Below are 18452 nucleotides of genomic sequence, written 5' to 3'. Positions count from 1 at the left end.
ATGATGTCCTTGTTGAATGTCCTCACCACTGGCTGAAGTTGGAGTATAATTATAAAAGAGAACAAACTGGTTGAAAACCAATTAGATTGACCTGACATTACAACATGGTGTTAAAACTGGTTTTATGTTGACTTGGAAAGCACGTAATTTCTACATAATTTCTTCTTGTTGTTGCACTTGAGGGTAAGATATACAGTATTCAACAAGACTCACACACTAAGACATACACCATCTGCAACATAGTCACTTTAATATTGTTCAATCAATAAACATTTTTTCAGTCTGATTTTGGTCCCTATACCTTCAAATGAACCTGACTTACACACCTTAGATCAAAGGGGATTTTCATGTACCTGGAGAATACCTACAGTATACAACACAATGGGCGAGAGGCAGGGGTGCACTCTGGAAGTTTTGTCAGCACATCGCAGAGCCAAATGAAAGACAAACAACCACTCACACACACTTACACCAATGGGCAATCTGGAGCCGATAATCTGATAATGATAATAATTATAATGATAATATTGCTAATAGTATGTTATTAATTACCATATTTTCCACACTATAAGGCGCACCTAAAAGCCTAAAATTTTCTCATAATCCCGTAGTGCACATTATAATCCGGTGCGTTTTATATATGGATTAATATTCATATTAATATTGGTTAAAAACATGATCGTTGAAAAAAAGCCGGCAGTCTGGCCGCCAGTCATGCCGCACTCCGCCACCAGAGGAGCCCCCTCACAAGGCACTCGGGCCTACGCCCTCTAACAACGGTAGTCAAGGGGCATCACCTGAAGTCCCGGCTCTGACTGAGCTGCTCTCAGACGGTAGAGCAGACTGTAGGAGCACCGGTGGTTACATAGAAAAACATAAGGAACTTTCAACAATTCTATTAGTAAAGTTTGACTGACTGACTGATCTCAGTATTTCCTAACTATTTGGCGTCAGAAATAACCCACTTTAAAGTCAGTTCTAGGAGTAAAACAGCGTCACGTTTGACAGTAAATTATCAGCCTGACATTAAAAACTAGATAAAAATTGTTTAGGACACACAGTAGCAAATAGCTGCACCTCACCTCCGACTGGACTACCGATCGATCGAAACAATATTTAATTAATAAACGAAGACGAACGTCGGAGCTTAAATATCTGCTTCGAACTTCAGATCAGGAAATAATCCGCTCTGTTCACACTGACTGCACTCGTAATGAATTTAACCAGTTTTAATGTCAGGTTTTTAATATGTGTGTTGACTTCTTTCTATGATGGCAAAGTGATCAAGTGATCAGGTTTCCTTGATGAGGCTCAGAATGGCTTATTGACATAACAATAGGGGCCATTCAAAGGTAGTCAGGAAGTCATGAATGCAATCATGACTGTCTGAGCAGCGCGGCTCTATCTCGTGGACGGATTGCGCAACTACAGCCGCTGCAGTTTATCAAATAATTTTTATTTATTTTTTATTGTGTGCGCCTTATAATCCGGTGCGCCTAATATATGAAATAAATTATAAAACAAACAAATTATTGAGGGTGAGCCTTATAGTCCAGTGCGCCTTATAGTGCGGAAAATACTGTATTTGTAACACAATGGAAGTGATTGATTTCATGGTTGAGGCATGGCTAAATGTCAGCCCCAAAGACAAAAAGATATGGGTGCAGCTTGCAAAGACTTGTGCAGAACCCTGCAATAATCAATAGTCATAAATCAGTTTCCTATTATGTGTGGCTACAGTATAGCAAGCAAGGATTAACAACTTTATTTATATTCAGTTTTATTCCAAAATATATAGAATTCAGAAAACTCTAAAGCGCTGCTTTCTTGGGTCATCGACCTTCGTGTGGCTGCAGATCAGCCACCCTGCAGGACACCCACATTCTCAGTGACTGAAGCTTGGAGTATTGAACCAGTTATCTATCTAATCTATCTAATCTATCTATTGTGACTGACATAGTTGAGCAGAGGTGTGTTGTGGAAATTTTCCTTTTGATTAAATTATGAGGCAATGACCAACCCTGAAGCCAGAATATAAATTTAGAAAACTAACATTTAGTTTTGTAATTTTACTTACAGCTTTGGACTCAGTTCACAAAAGCAGCAGGCTGGTTGGCAGAAGTCAGTGAAGAGTGTAGAGTCTGTGTGTCCTTTATACAATTGTGGCATTTTGACCTCTGGCACCTATGCATACGTGTGGACTTGAGCCCGCCTCTGGACGAATGATTTGCTAAGGAAAACAGTTAAGCGATGGTACATTGGAGATAATTCAATGCTAATGGGGGTATTTAATTTTGATGACTGAAATAAATTACATTGTAAAGTTTCTCAACTAACCTCAAAGATTAACACAGGCTATCATAATGGTTAATATAGGCTTTTACAAGCAATAACAAGGTTTCCCAAACAAAGGCTTTACTCTCACAGAGGGGTGAGTGGAAAAATGTTAGCATGACATAGTGTAAATTAAGATGATTGGTAAGAAGTATTCACCGGTTACATCGGTATGTTTGCTGTTGTCTTGCTCCTGATATCAACAGAGTTTTGTGTTCTGTTTTTACCCGAGTTATTGATTAGTAATTTTGTTTTATTCAGATTATCTGAGTGATAGTAAGGTTACCAATAAAGTTCTTCATTGATGATTATGAATTAGGGTGGAAGAATTTGACATATACCACAGAAAAAAACGCTATGTCCTGAGAAAGATTGCTATTAATGGTTTCTTTAATGTCAACATAAGAAATAATCCCACATTGTTTTTCATGGAAAAGACCCTATCATGAGGATTGTAAGGGTTTTTCTCTGAACAAACACCTCTCAACAGACCTTAAAGAACAAAAAGGGTTATCTTCAATGGTGAGGTACATTGCTGTACCTCAGCAATGTACCTCAGTTGGGGTAATGTTTTGGGGCATTCACTGTCTCCATTTCAGCACCAAGTATTTTTGGATTAATTTCACTGTTTTATTAAGTCATGGAACAGTAACTGTCTGAATTACACACACCTGGCTTGACCTGCTATAGCCTCTTTATCCTGGCTTTATCAGTGTGCAACAACATGCACTAATTACATTAGATCAATTCTAGAGTCCTGCCCATTTATTGTCTCCATGGCGCCACCTCCTGGTGACAGTGGTACTGGTGAGTGCTGGGCTTTCACTTTGAACACATCCCACTTCTCAGGTAGAACACCTTTGTTGAAGAGGACAGAAGCCAGGTAGGAGAACAACAAGATGGCAGCAATGGTGGACAGCATGGAGATGGTCTTAACTGGAGCATACTGGACATAAACACCATCCTCCAGAGTGCATCCTGGGAAATGTAGGACTGGTTCTAATCCTATTGTTGGGTCTCCACTAAGCAGTGTCAACACCAGTCCCACGAGAATGCCCATAGTAGCTCCATAACAGTTGGAGATGTTAAAATAGAGGATACAAAGTAGTTGAGGGAAGATTATGATGAAGCTTATATCTGCACCAATGAACCAGAACAATATGACGCTGTTTCTCAGGCTGGTGAGAGATGTTCCAACCACACCCACGACCACCACGGAAACACGGATCACCCACTGAATCTCTCTGTCTGATGCCTGAAAAAGAAAGTAGGAGGAAGAAGATCATGACAAGAGTCAATGACTGAAACTACTATCAAAAACCTCTACACAAGTCGAGTGTTTGTGCTATTTCCTTTCTCCAAGTAAGTTGTTTTTTGACAAATATTATTTACCAGAATCATGACTGTGAGTTGTATGTTAGAGCGGTGCAGGACATGTATGAGGACTGTAAGACAGTGGTGAGGTGTGCTGTAGGTGTGACAGAGGAGGTCAAGGTGGAGGTGGGACTCGATCAGGGATCAGCTCTGAGCCCGTTCTTGTTGCTATGGTGATGGACAGGCTGACAGAAGAGGTTAGACAGGAATCTCCATGGACTATGATGTTTGCAGATGACATTGTGATCTGTAGTGACAGCAGGGAACAGGTGGAGGAGAAGCTAGAGAGGTGGAGGTTTGTCCTGGAAAGGAGAGGAATGAAGGTTAGCCGCAGTAAGACAGAGTACATGTGTGTGAATGAGAGGGACCCAAGTGGAAGAGTGAGGTTACAGGGAGAAGAGATCAAGAAGGTGGAGGATTTGAAGTACTTAGGCTCAACAGTCCAGAGCAATGGAGAGTGTGGAAAAGAGGTGAAGAAGCGTGTCCAGGCAGGATGGAACGGGTGGAGGAAAGTGTCAGGTGTGATGTGTGATAGAAGAGTTTCAGCTAAAATGAAAGGAAAGGTGTACAAAACTGTGGTGAGACCAGCGATGTTGTTTGGTCTAGAGACAGTGTCACTGAGGAAAAGACAGGAGACCGAGCTGGAGGTAGCAGAGATGAAGATGCTGAGGTTCTCTCTGGGAGTGAGGAGGTTTATGGATGTAGTGAAAGAGGACATGAAGGTAGTTGGTGTGAGAGAAGAGGGTGCAGAAGACAGGGTTAGATGGAGGCAACTGATTCACTGTGGTGACCCCTGAAGGGAAAAGCCCAGAGGAGAAGAAGAAGAACAAGAGGACTGTGAGTTGTGTGGCTGTGGTATCATGGCAAGTTTGCGTCACTGCAGTCTCATTGGTCCAATCTTGGTCCACCTTTACATGCTGGGTAAGAACCCTACCCTGGAAAGACCCTCATTAGATCTACATATTAAAGTACCCTTCACCCAGATTAAACCATTGAGATTGATGGCACTGTGCCATGGGCAAAAACATAGAGCATGTAACAATAATAGTTGTTCCTTACCCGGGGCCTCAGCATGTTCTTGTAAATGTTGGTGGTGAACACGGAAGCTGCTGAAAGCAACGGGGAGTCGGCTGATGACATCACAGCAGCAGCTACACATCCAATACCAATAATGGAGATGAAGGTGGGGGCGAGGTGCTGCAGGACGATGGGTAGAGCCATAGCTGCTTCTCCACGTTCATAAGGAGATGGAGAACCATAGGTGGTCTGGTTCCAGTCTGAGGGACAAACACAGAAGAAAGACGGTGTTTCTTTTTTATTTCTGGTTCCTGCTGACAAGTGAATACTGGTGCAACTGGCTTTTGCTGCTTGCCAGTCAAGTTCTTCACTCCTGCTTAGTTTTATGTTTTTATGACCAATCAGACCCTGCTTCTTGGGGAAACTAACGAAATGATGGGACAGGCAACAGTGACATATTTTCTCCAGTATGCAAATGCTCACCAGCTCCAGCTGCACTGTCACCTACCTGGACCTGCACCAGCGGTAATACACCTCCACCCATCATTTTCAAACTCTGCCAGCAATCCATCCATCGAGTCCTACCGGAATTTCCCCTAGCGGCAATACAATCTTTTGACACCACCCCCACTTCACCAGCTGGAATGTTGTCCACAGTGTGTCAGCCTGTCTAGCTCAGTCGACTAGCACCACTACCTGCGACAACACTGCACTCCACTTTGCTCTGCTCAGCTTCCGCTCACTGACAGGCAAACCAATCGTAAGCTAGACTTTCTCTTTTTAATCAAAAGATGGCAAAAACCCAAAGACTTCTCACAGCTGAACAAATCCACTGCACTTGGCTTGTTTACATGTGTCAACATGTGATTGAGGTAATTCACCACAATAAGTAGGAAGTCTCATTAATGTCCGTGCCCGTCTACTGCTTTTGAATCGACTGTCTGCGAGTTGTCTAGAAGCACTCCAACCATCATCGCCTCCGTCTACAGCCCCCCTAAACCATAAATTAGTATGATTACATCAAAGACGTTGAACTCTTTCTGTCATTAACCACTCGTTAAATAAGGACTATTTATGACGACTTCACGGTTTATACATTTTGTTGCCACACCAGAAGTGCCATCCTATTGGTTGTTTGTACGATCGTCTTATTGCCAATACTTGAAGACATCTGTGATCTTGCTATTGATACTGATGAAGCCTGCTATGAGAATAGAAATACATTTACATTAGTTGACATAAAAGTAGATTTCATATTACTAGGTCTGTTTTTTTTAAAGAAATGTCAATTGCTGTGAAAAGAACATTTTGCACTCAGAAAAATTTGTGTTCCAATCATCGCCTATCCACTTATCCACTGTTTCTTTGTCATTGAGATAAATTTCCTCCAGTTTTTTTTTCCTAACAATGAGTAAAGTCATTTACTGACTATTCTTGGAGCACCTTTTATTGTAATATACCAATTATTTTTGAAAGAATATCCATGTTACTAATTTCCCTGCGGGGATTATAATCAGTATATTAAAAACAATTTAAAAAATGCATACCTCTGGATTTGCAGAATGGAGTGGTGGTCCCTCTTTTCAAAAGCGGGGACCAGAGATTGTATTCTAACTATAGAAGGATCACAATCCTCAGCCTCCCAGGGGAATTCTATTCCAGGGTACTGAAGAGGAGGATTAGATCTATAGTTGTACCGCGGATTCGAGAGGAAAAATGCAGTTTTTGTTCCAGTCGCGCAACACTGGACCAACTCTACACTCTCTGCGAGTGCTCGAGAGTTTGTGGGAGTATAGCCAACCAGTCCATATGTGACTTGTGGATCTGGAGAAGGCATTCGATTGTGCCCCTCGTGGTATGTTTTGAGGAGTGCTCCCGGAGTATGGGGTTCAAGGTCCTCTACTGAGGGCTGTCCAGTTCCTATATGACCAAAGCCGGAGCTTGGTTCACATTGCCAGCAGTAAGTCAGACCTGTTCCAGGTCCATTTTGACCTTCGGGAGGTCTCCCGTCTATCACTGGACTGGTTCTCTACATAATCTTTATGGATAGAAGTTCTATATGCAGCCACAATCTGGAGGGCGTCCTAGGGGACCAAAGGATTTAATCTCTGCTCTTTGCAGATGATGTTGTTGTATAGATCTGTCGTGGTAAAGAAAGACCTGAGTCGTAAGACAAAGTTCTTGATTTTCTGGTCAATCTACATCTAAAGGATACCCGGATCCCGGATACAAGAGGCCGAAATGAGTTTCCTCCGTAGAGTGGCTGGGTGCAGGAGCTCAGTCACCAGGGAGGAGCTTGGAGTAGAGCCGCTATGCCTCCACCTCGAGCGGAGCCAGCTGAGGTGACTCGGGCATCTGTTCTGGATGCCTCCTGGACGCCTCCTTGTTGAGGTGTTCTGGGCATGTCCTACTGGGAGGAGACCTCGGGGAAGACCTAGGATACACTGGAGGGACTATGTCCCTCGGTTGGATTTGAAACACATCGGAATCCCCCCAGAAATGCTAGAAGTGGTGTCTGGGGAGAGGGACGTATGTGCATCCCTGTTGAGACAGTTTCCCTCGCGACCGAAACCCCGGATATGTGGTTAAAGATAGATGGATGGATGAATACCGATATACGTATTATTATGTATAATTCTAAAACAAGCTGTAAAAGATTAAGGACGCAAACAGAACATTTCATTATTACCTGTGGAAGAAGCTGCTGCCCCAATCAGTAAAGGAGGTATGCCAAAGAGTAATATAAAGAAGCAGGCAGCAAAGCACGAGAGCTTGGCCGTAACTGGAGAAGAAGCCGACAAGATCCTCTGGTGGAAGCACTGATATCCTACACCTCCCAGGGTCTTAGTAAAGCACATAGGAAATATAATGATTAATATGGCATCCTCTTGACTTTGACTAACACTTTATTTGCTGTCAGCTCAAAAGCACATGTTTAGTTTGGAGGTAGACTCCCTTTAACTTTACAGGTACGGGTCAATTCCTCACCTCAACCAGACACATGCTGTTTCACATGATTGGCTCTGTCAATAGTGTAAAGATGTATGATATGAAAGTACCATAAGCAAAAACAAATGCTCTTGTAGCTTCCTCACCAACAACAAGAAACCATCAATCATAATCCAGGTCTTTTCCAGTCCCGGCTGTCCAATCCAGGGAGCGTTTAAGGTGTTGTTCATCAGCGTCTGACTGATGTCTAAGGTTGAAGGATTCATCAAAACAAATGGAACACAGATGCACTGCAGACACAAACCAAAATGACAAATCATTATTTACAGGAATTGTTGGTGGTATTCTAAAAAATTAAACAGAAAAGAAAATTCACCATGCCAACGAATATGAGAACCAGCTGTATAATATCTGTGTAGGCCACAGAGTAGAGACCTCCCATCAGGGTGTATATAATGATGACAGCAGCAGAGATCCAGATGCAAAGAGAGAACGGCAAATCAAGAACCACACTCATGGTTCCTCCTGTTAGACATATCATGAAATTAATATTTTTTTTGATTTTGTGTTTGTGTAAAGTGAGAGAGAGACAGAGAGAGACAGAGACAGAGAGAGAGAGCAGTCGGATACGACAGCTTTAACACTGTCGTATCCGACTGCTATCCCACCGCTGAACACACATCCACCGCCGAGCAGCTGACAGTCAGTGCTGGTTTGATACCGGGTCAGCGGGTGAGCCGTTTGAGTTCGGCATCCTTGTTGGTTGCCCCTGTGGGATGCCAGATTGCCTCCTAATCTCTGCAAAATCCCCAGAAACTCCCGTGAGAGAGAGAGGGAAAGACAGAGAGAGAGTGTGTGTGTGTATGTCCTTGCGATGTACCTAAACAAATTAGTGTTGCGGGTACCCAGGTCAGGTCAGTAAGAAGTGAAGCCAGGCTCAGTACAGCTGTTATTTCTTTCCCATACTTGAAATGGAATGGGTCCAGCATCGTCAAGAAGTTCCTTTCTCTCATTGGTTTGGCAAACACCAGACCTCCTTCAATGGAAAAAAGATCAGATTTCATATAAAAATATTTATGGCTTTATATAGAGAATTGAAAATATATACAGTATATATGTGTATGGTGTAGTAATCAGATATGTAGTAGCTTTAAATTGAATTTGCAAGTTTTTCAACTTTTAACCTTATATTACAACTTTATTACAAAGTATAAATGATTGTAAGATACAGTAAATAATTATTAAATAATAGACCAAGTGTGGTGAGAGTGTTTTGTCCAGCAAAATACCAAAATAAAACCAAAGTACAACGAGGATGATGTTACAGCCAAAACGGGAATTCTTTTATTGATACGCAGATCATCAGTACAGATCAATCGGCAACAGCCCCTGGATGCATGTCTCCTGACACTTTTATAGTCACAGTCCTCCATTTGTGTGTGCGTGAGCTTTGTACGTGTCCTATTCATGAGAAAACAGGAAACCAATTGTTCCCTGCAACTGTCCAAACCTAAGTAACCAGCCCATGTCAGGTTGACCCGCTTCCTGTCTTCCTGTTTTTCGGACAATCTGGTTATTCGCTGCCAAACTTGAAAATGTGTTTCCTCTGATTTGAAATGTGACCTACACATACATTATTTTGCTTCCACACAAGTCATCCTCGTGAACAATCCATATCCTGCTTCTGCCTAAACAATAGCAGTTTCATTAGGGTGGCATGAAGATTCTCTCGTGCGAGGATGTCGGGTTTGTTCCATAAATCCTGTTGTCTGCGGCACACTGGCGTCGCGCCTGGAATGTTCCCTGCCTCACGTCCTCAGTCGACTGGTATAGGCTCCATCACCCCGCGACCCACGACAGCAGATGAAGCAGGTTTTAGAAGATGAATGAATGAATGAATCCTGCTGTCACTTCACATCATTTGGAATTCCATCCATCCATTTTGTTAAAGACTAGCCGACCATAATTGTCTCACCTTCTGCCTCTTTGCGGGTCACTAGTGAAGCTGAAGCTTATTCCAGCTGGCTGAAGGCGAGAGATGGGCTACGCTCTGAATGCAAGGCTATCTTTAGTTGTTTTTTAGATTTGATAGTTTTGTGTGATTTCATTTATTTTCTTACCAACGATGAAAGACGAGCTATAACCCATCACCACCACAATCGTCCAGGTGAGTCCCATGGAGGGGGTGTGCATCATCTCAGCTGTGCCAGCAATGAAGGCTCCTCCAACCCAAGTAGCTACAAGATGCACGAACAGTTTTTAAGGGACGAAAATCACTACACACATAATCATCGATGCTCTTTTACATTAGCAATTGTAGTTTCGGTTTCCTTTATAGCAGCTCTCTCTAATCACTGGCTCCATCAGCAGCTTCATTGTGTCCCTGCCACACTCCGTTTTCTTATTTCTACCATCTCTGTCCTTGACTCTGTCTCTCCATCTCTGCATTACCTGTCTGTCTTTCTACCTCACCCTCTGTTTCCTCGCAACCTGTCAAGGCAGATGGCTGTACACTATGAATCTGGGTTCTGCTCAAGGTTTCTGCCTCTTAAAGAACTTCCTTGACTTTGTCACCAAGGTACTTGCTCATATAGGACAATGTGAGTTCTAAAAAATCAGACCTTTCTCTGTTTTACCTGGAAATCTCCTTGACTTTTCTTGTGCTACACAAATAAAATTGAATTGATGAACCAGACAGGGAGTTCAGTCACAGGCAAGGAAATAACAGCAACTCGTCAGACACAGCAAAAACTGAGGTGTAAAAGTACTGGAAGGGCATGTGGGAAAGAGAAGCATCACAACATACTAAACCGCCAGTGGACCGAAGGACTGACCACAATGCTGACACACATTCTGGCTTTAAATAAGCTAATGGTAGACTCTGTGCACCAATACACCGTCAAGTCAGCTGAAATACTTCCACCAACTGACAGCAAATGTGTCACAGGTTACATGCAACACAGGATACCTGTCTAAAGGTGGATTGTTCATCAGGCAGTGGGGAGTTTAGCTAGAGCTTGGTGATAGGACAGAGAAAGAACTGTGGATATTCATGTACAGTTAGTGATGTCTGGCGTTTTGTTTGTATTTATTGGTCTCTCCTGCTCATACAGGGATGCCTACAGCCTTAAGATGAGGTCAGAACATTTACATACCAGTTCTATAAGCTTCTCTCCTCACCTGTCATGGTGAAGACCCCCACCACCCAGTTGATGCTCCGGTTTCCCAGCAGGACCATCTCCATTCCAGTGGCTCCACTTTCCTTCTGTTTCCTTTTGGACTTGAAAGAAGCCCAGATTCCGGTCCCAAGAACCAGCAGGTAGAAAACCACCATCACTATCACTCCTGGGATGTTAACAGCCATGATGATGAACTGGTTGACTGTCTGCACCGGTTTCAGACGAATGAGAGACTGAGTCAAAAGAGAATAATTAATTGGATATAAACCACTACCCTTCCAAGTAAAAACTAGTTACTTATTGACTAAATTCGTGAGCAGAATGACTTGTAATGCATGTGTGTACTTTTGGTGCACACATGTTTGCTGGAAGTATTTAAATAAAAGGACAAACACTTGACCTTGTTTTTCAGGAGATGTTTTACGGAGTCATGCAGTAACAGCGTAATGTCAGTGTGGGAATTTTCCATTTTCTTAGTCACTACTTAATATTCAAAGTCAACGTTGTTGTTGACTCTACCAGGTGTAAAACAAACTTTAAGTTGCTTCTCTGTGATCCACTGTGCAAACATAAAAGGAACTGTAATTCAGAGTATTCTGTTTTCTTAAATGTCCTGAATCCTATTTATATCATATATTTTGATCTATTTACAAAATGAAACTTGCTTAAACGGAAGAAGATATGAATCAGATCAGTTTTTTGTGATTATTCTGTACTATCATTTTTCTTTTTTTGCTGAGGATGGTGGTGCGTGCACAGCCAGCGGCTCCTCTCTCTCCTGATATAATGGGGGTTTTTTGGTGTTTTTTGTGTCTTGTCTTTCCATGTGTTTGTCCATCTTTGTCACGTCCATCTTCATCATGTCTACTTACCCCAAGGCGCTCATACTCCCGTAAGTTTCTGCTCGACAGGCGCAGAACATCTTTTTTGGACTTGGACCCAGCTGACGCATTAGTGCTGCACAAGTGCGGTCTGCTCCGGAGGCCTGCTCAACCACCGACCCCCCTGCTCAACCCCCGACCGCTACTCCTGCTCCCAGCTGGACCGGCTAACGTGCTACCGGGCTGACAGAGCGCTCTTTGGGGGGAAGACCCGTGGCGGGGGACCCTGTGTTTACATCAGGGATGCTGCTGTGATCTGCACAGACTGCTCTCCTCTGGTGGAGCTTATGATCATCAGATGCCGGCCATTCTACCTGCCCAGGGAGTTTTCAGCCATATTGCTGGTGGAAGTATACATCCCTCCCCCCTCCAGCAACAACAGGAGTGAGGCACTGAATGATCTCTACCATCTCATCAGTGAGCAGCAGACAGCCCACCCAGATGCCTTCCTCATTCTGGTGGGGGACTTTAACCATGCAAACCCCAAGAGTGTGTTTCCAAAATTCCATAGACATATCAACTTTGCCACCAGAGGAGCTAACATCCTGGACAATGTCTACACGACACATAAAGATGCCTACAAGGCCCGCGCCCTCCTCCACCTTGGGGCGTCAGACCAGACCACTGTTATGCTAACACCTGCATACAGACCGCTGGTTAGAGTCGTTAAACCTGTGAAGAGGCAGATCCGGGTGTGGCCTGATGGGTCGTCAGAGGCACTCCAGGACTGCTTTTTAACCACAGACTGGAGTGTCTGTGCTGATGAGCTCACAGATGTCTTCAGACATCTTCAACATCTCCCTGAACCAGGCTGTTGTCCCCACCTGCCTCAAAGCCACCACCATCATCCCAGTCCCGAAGAAGTCGCCCCCATCCAGCTTCAACGACTACCGCCCAGTTGCACTCACTCCCATCCTCATGCAGTGCTTCGAGCCGATAGTCATGCAGCACATCAAGTCTGCCCTCCCTTCAACCCTGGACCCTTTTCAGTTTGCTTACTGGTCCTACCGCTCGACCGAAGACGCCATCTCCACTGCACTACACTCAACCCTCACCCACCTGGAGACCAAAGACTCGTACGCCAGAATGCTGTTCATGGACTTCAGCTCAGCATTCAACACAATCATCCCCCAGCAGTTCATCCATAAACTGGACCAGCTTGGACTCAACACCTCCATACTCAACTGGCTGCTGGACTTCCTGACAGGGAGACCACAGGCAGTTCAAGTTGGTAACAACACCTCCAGCACCATCACGCGGAACACGGAAGCCCCCCAAGGATGTGTTCTGAGCCCCCTCCTCTTCACTCTGTTGACCCACGACTGTACACCAACTTCCAGCTCCAACCTCTTCATCAAGTTTGCAGACGAGACGACTGTGGTGGGTCTCATCAATAACAACGATGAGACAGCCTACAGGAATGAGGGGGGCCTCCTGGCTATGTGGTGCATTGCCAGGCCTCTTGCCTGGCAGTTCAAAACTCAGCATCCTTCTACCAATATATTCACTATCTCTCCTCTGGACATGTCCAAACCATCTCAGTCTGGCCTCTCTGACTTTATCTCCAGAACCTCTAACATGTGCTGTCCCTCTGATGGACTCATTCCTGATCCTATCCATCCTGGTCACTCCCAGAGAGAACCTCAGCATCTTCATCTCTGCTACCTCCAGCTCTGTCTCCTGTCTTTTCCTCAGTGACACTGTCTCTAGACCAAACAACATCGCTGGTCTCACCACAGTTTTGTACACCTTTTGTATTAAAGATGATATACAAAGAATTGTATCTGCTTTGTATGTTGGTGGATTTAGAGAAGATTTCTGACTGGGTAGCAAGAGAAGAGATGGTTGGACATCTGCAGAGGAGGGACCTATAGGTCATAGAGGGGGACAGATGTGGAGGATAGAGCCAAAAGGCAGAGAGAGGCGGCTCATGGAGTTAATGAGGCAGATGGCTGATGTGAGGAGGAGTTAGAGGACAGAGATGAAGATGGATGATCTGCAGCAGAAATTATTAACAAGAGCATCTGGAAGACAACCAACAAGTTAAAGTTGTGTCTTCAGCTGGGACTGACCACACACCTTCATTATTGATAACTTCAGCATACTTCTATCCAGATGTAAAGGGATGTGGCTCTTTTCTTGATCAGTGATTACCTTTTTTACACTTTCTCCTGTTTTGGTGTTTTCAGAATTTTTCGACATGTCCAGTCTCTTACGTAGTGTTGTTCTGTTAATGATATTTGGTGCAGAAATGCACATGTATATATTCACATTGACCACAATAATAATTGAGATAAAATCTGATCTTGGGGCATCCTTAATGTTCAATAGACTCTTTCACCCAGCTCATAGTGTGCAATATGGATAAGATGCATGCGTTATGACAGTGGATGTAGTGTTCATTGTAATTAATGCTGCTCAAAGGCTTTGGCTTTAATCAATTATCAGAACAACTGCCAGATGTTTCCAGTTGAATCATCAATCCTATCTGTAGAGTCAGCATCTCCATCAGCATCCTGTTTTCAGTTTGTTGTTTATTGGTTTGTTTTTAATTTTTCACCAAGAGCAGTTTCAGCACTTCAAAAAAAATCCATTAAATTTTCTGCACCAATTTCTCTGCCTTTGAACCATAAGAATGATCTGATCACTATGGTCACTGCAGACACGACAGACATATGTTAAGAGTTTGATGAACTAAAGATGCTTAGCAATCAATCAACCAGTGTCCAAACCAACCTCATAGAGACTTCCAACATGGTGCTGTCGATCTTGCACATACAGAATCACTGCCTGAGTGGAGGAGGATTATTTTTGAACAACCCTGCCCAGCCTGTGCCCAGTCACATGAGTATTTTCAGTCTACTACATGTCTGCCAGCTCTACCCCTCCTACTCAGTCAGCAGGAAGTCAGCTCCCCTCCAGCCAACCCAAACACCTGTGGGTTATCGGTTCACTTCAGGGCTTCTGTCTTTTCTTTAGGGGGTTTTCTGTTTTCTTTCATACTTCAGGTAAATATCCTGCAGTGGACTCTTTGCCTACAAGTGGTATATATTTTGTTCTTTTTAATAACTGGAACACAACACTATTCTTCTTTTTCTCTTTTTGTTATAGAGTATAGATAATTATATTCAGTAACAATTATCACCATTCAAGCTGACAGTAATAACCTCCCTCAAAAACAAATAAAAAGCTCTCCTTTCATTCTACTACTGCAATTATATTGTTGTATAGTGTCCTCATTGCAAAGTTGAAATTGATAGTTTGATTGTAAGTCATACTAGATGAGTCATATAAGTCATATAGATGACACTTGAATCAGGGTTAGCTTTGAGCTGCCTTATTGTATTGCCATGCCAAGTAACAGTCAATCATCAGTAAAATTGCAACACATAAGAAATATATTTAAATACAAAGCTCTGATTCATCATCAAAATAATGAAAGCAATCACATAATTTCAAAGCAAAAGTACGGGGCCAATCTATTGAAAGAAGAACTACCATTGCTGAAAAACATTAATCAATAAACAGAGTTTAAATCCATTATCAAGTACAAACTAATACTCTGTCTCATACTACTAAACAGTATTTGTAGTAATGTGACGTTCCGTATGGAGACTTACTAGCGTGTTTCGAGTAATCCAGGTAGTTCTATGTGAAAAGGGTATCGATGCCACATTCCGTGACATCCCAAGGCTCGCAGAGTGAACACACCCTCTGGCTGCTCTGGAACTGGTTTGTCAATTTATCTCTAGCTCATTGTATCAGTGTTCAAGGTGAAGTCTGTTTGGTGCCACGTCAGTCAGAAGTGAAGCCACGCTCAGTACACCTGTCATTAAATCCCACTGATGTAATGACAGGTGTCATTACATCCCGCTTCAAAGCGCTGATGTGTTGTGAGCGTCAGCGTTCGTGTGTTTGTCCGTCCGTCCGTCCGTCCGTCTGTCCGTTAGTCCACCAAATATCTTCACAACCGTTCAGATAGAAAGGTGAAACAAAAAGCACATGACTCAGGCAGCAGAGGGCATGAAAATGAGATGATGAAATCAAATTTCAACTTTTGTACACTCAGGAACCGGATAAGATAGAACGAAGAGGGAGAAGGCCAGTGTGAATAAGACCACAGGTCAAGGCACTAGCTTTGATCTTTGACCTATGCAAGTAGGTCAGGGTAAAATTTTGAATTCAGGGGTGTCGTGGGATGTTGCAGTCTGTGACTACATTGGTTCTAGAATAGAATACAAAGTCACTATACATGGTATAATGAGATTCGGGCAACTCCTCACAGTGCAATAATGTAACAGTAGAAATATTAAGAATAATTACAAATACAAGTACAGTATATACAAACGTTATGCTAAATACTGACTATTTACAGGTGTATACTTCGAAATACAATAAGCTGTTGTGGAGCCTGTTTGTCCTAGTTTTGATACACCTGTATCGTCTGCCTGAGGGCAGCAGGTCAAACAGGCCTGAACCGGGGGGGGGTTGTCCTTTACTATGTTCATTGCCCTGCTGAGGCGTTGGGAGGAGTAGATCTCCGACAGGGAGGGCAGAGAGCAGCCAATGATCTTCTCAGCCAGCTTCACGACTCTCTGGAGCCTCTTCCTGTCCTCCATGCTGCAGCTGCCGTACCACACTGTGATGCAGTAGGTCAGCAGGCTTTGGATGGACAAGCAGTAGAAGGCCAGCAACAGCGAGGGGTTCAGGTTGTATTTAAGAACCCTCAGGAGGTGGAGCTGCTGCTGTGCCTTCTTGACGATGGCAGTGGTGTTGTCAGACCAGGAGATGTCTACATTAAATTGTAGCTGACAGCTGCACTTGTTGAGTGTCTCTCTCTCTTTCTCTCTGTCTCTTTCTCGGCCTCGTTCTCTTGTCTTGTATTTATTTTTCTTATATTTTCTGTATAGTGTATGTTTTTGTGTTTATTTTAGACTTCCTCCCCACCCCCACACCTCTAAGAGTCACTGCTCTTAGCTCAGGCAGCATTTGTAAATAAGAACCTGTTCTTAATTGCTTGCCTGGTTAAATAAAGGTTAAATAAAATAAAAATAAATGTCTGAGGAGATGAGGACGCGGAGGAACCGGAAGTTTTGGATCCTCTCCACACACTCACCATCGATGTAGAGCGGGGCTGGGTCCGTGCTGAGCCTCCTGAAGTCGATGATGATCTCTTTGGTTTTGCTGGTGTTCAGAGCCAGGTTATGCTCTGAACACCAGGCTACCAACTTCCGGACCTCCTCCCTGTAGGCTGTCTCGTCACCTCCGGAGATGAGACCGACCACTGTGGTGTCGTCAGCAAACTTGACTATCAAGTTGCTGTCGTGGGTCGGGGGGCAGTCGTGGGTGTAGAGACAGTACAAGAGGGGGCTCAGCACGCAGCCCTGTGGGGAGCCGGTGCTCAGTGTCCGTGTGGTGGAGAGGTGGGGGCCGGGTCTCACAGTATGGGGTCTGTTTGTCAGGAAGTCCTTTATCCAGCCACGTGTGAGAGGAGGGAAACCGAGGGTAAAGAGTTTATTGTTGAGGATGTCTGGGATTATAGTATTGAATGCAGAACTATAATCCAAGAAGAGCATGCGGACATAGCTCTGCTGCTACTCCAGGTGCGACAGCGCTGAGTGGAGGGCTATGGCGATGGCATCCTCAGTCGATCTGTTTGCCCTGTAGGCAAACTGGTGTGTATCAAAGCCAGGGGGGAGAAAGTCCTTGATGTGCTGGAGGACTAATCTCTCGAAGCACTTGGTGATTACTGGGGTGAGGGCTACAGGACGATAGTCATTTAGGGTGGTGGCTGGAGTCTTTTTTGGTTCTAGTTTCATACTTGAAATGGAATGGGTCCAGCATTGTCAAGAAGTTTCTTTCGCACATTGGTTTGACAAACACCAGACCTCCTTCAATAAAAAAAAAATCACAACATTCTATAAAATATTCTATATAATATATATATACAGAATATACACTGAGGAAAAGACAGGAGACAGAGCTGGAGGTAGCAGAGATGAAGATGCTGAGGTTCTCTCTGGGAGTGACCAGGATGGATAGGATCAGGAATGAGTACATCAGAGGGACAGCACATGTTAGAGGTTCTGGAGATAAAGTCAGAGAGGCCAGACTGAGATGGTTTGGACATGTCCAGAGGAGAGATAGTGAATATATTGGTAGAAGGATGCTGAGTTCTGAACTGCCAGGCAGGAGGCCTAGAGGAAGACCAAAGAGGAGGTTTATGGATGTAGTGAAAGAGGACATGAAGGTAGTTGGTGTGAGAGAAGAGGATTCAAAGGACAGGGCTAGATGGAGGAAATTGATACGCTGTGGCGACCCCTGAGGGGAAAAGCTCAAAGGAGAAGAAGAAAAAGACGATACAGAATATATACGTATGTATACGTATACATACTGTATATACACATACAGTATATTGTATTCTGACAGGAAGTTGCAGGTAAAGGAAGTACTACTACCTTAATAGGGTCTAGTAGAAGAGTGATACTGTACATGACACTATCCAAACAGTCAAAGTCCCCTTTAATGATAATGAGATGAGAGTTCAGATCGGAAAGCATGCCCAAAACATGTTGTGAAAAAATTACTTTTACCTCATGTGAAACCTGTTGATATTTGCATGACATATAAAAATTAACCTTTTATTGTGTTCAATCTGGGGAAAGAATGTCTTGGAGGGACCAGGGCTTGTGGCTTTTTTTTTTTTTTTTGTGGGACA

At 43.6% G+C, this 18452-nt stretch overlaps 1 protein-coding gene across 1 annotated transcript; it reads right to left on the bottom strand.

The window, feature by feature from the left end:
• Window positions 1–2716: 2716 nt before the first annotated feature.
• Window positions 2717–11068, bottom strand: LOC137604080 (high-affinity choline transporter 1-like). The gene is made up of 8 exons (XM_068328015.1): window positions 10855–11068; window positions 9795–9911; window positions 8555–8710; window positions 8051–8199; window positions 7821–7964; window positions 7415–7568; window positions 4768–4985; window positions 2717–3589 (listed from the first exon to the last, which is right to left on the bottom strand). The coding sequence occupies exons 1-8, from the start codon at window positions 11036–11038 to the stop codon at window positions 3068–3070; spliced, it is 1644 nt and encodes a 547-aa protein (XP_068184116.1). The 5' UTR covers window positions 11039–11068; the 3' UTR covers window positions 2717–3067.
• Between the last annotated feature and the right edge of the window lie 7384 nt (window positions 11069–18452).

This window comes from Antennarius striatus, chromosome 11, assembly GCF_040054535.1.
Source record: "Antennarius striatus isolate MH-2024 chromosome 11, ASM4005453v1, whole genome shotgun sequence".
Classification (NCBI taxonomy): Eukaryota; Metazoa; Chordata; class Actinopteri; order Lophiiformes; family Antennariidae; genus Antennarius; species Antennarius striatus.
Note: the sequence above shows the minus strand (reverse complement) of the source record. Positions and strands in the feature narration are given on the sequence as shown.

Coding starts and splice junctions, on each gene's coding strand:
- LOC137604080 (XM_068328015.1), bottom strand. CDS start 11,038: ATGGCTGTTAACATCCCAGGAGTGATAGTGATGGTGGTTTTCTACCTG. Junction 9,912..10,854: donor GGGGGTCTTCACCATGACAG/GTGAGGAGAGAA, acceptor TGCATCTTGTAG/CTACTTGGGTTGGAGGAGCC. Junction 8,711..9,794: donor TAGCTCGTCTTTCATCGTTG/GTAAGAAAATAA, acceptor TTTCCATTGAAG/GAGGTCTGGTGTTTGCCAAA.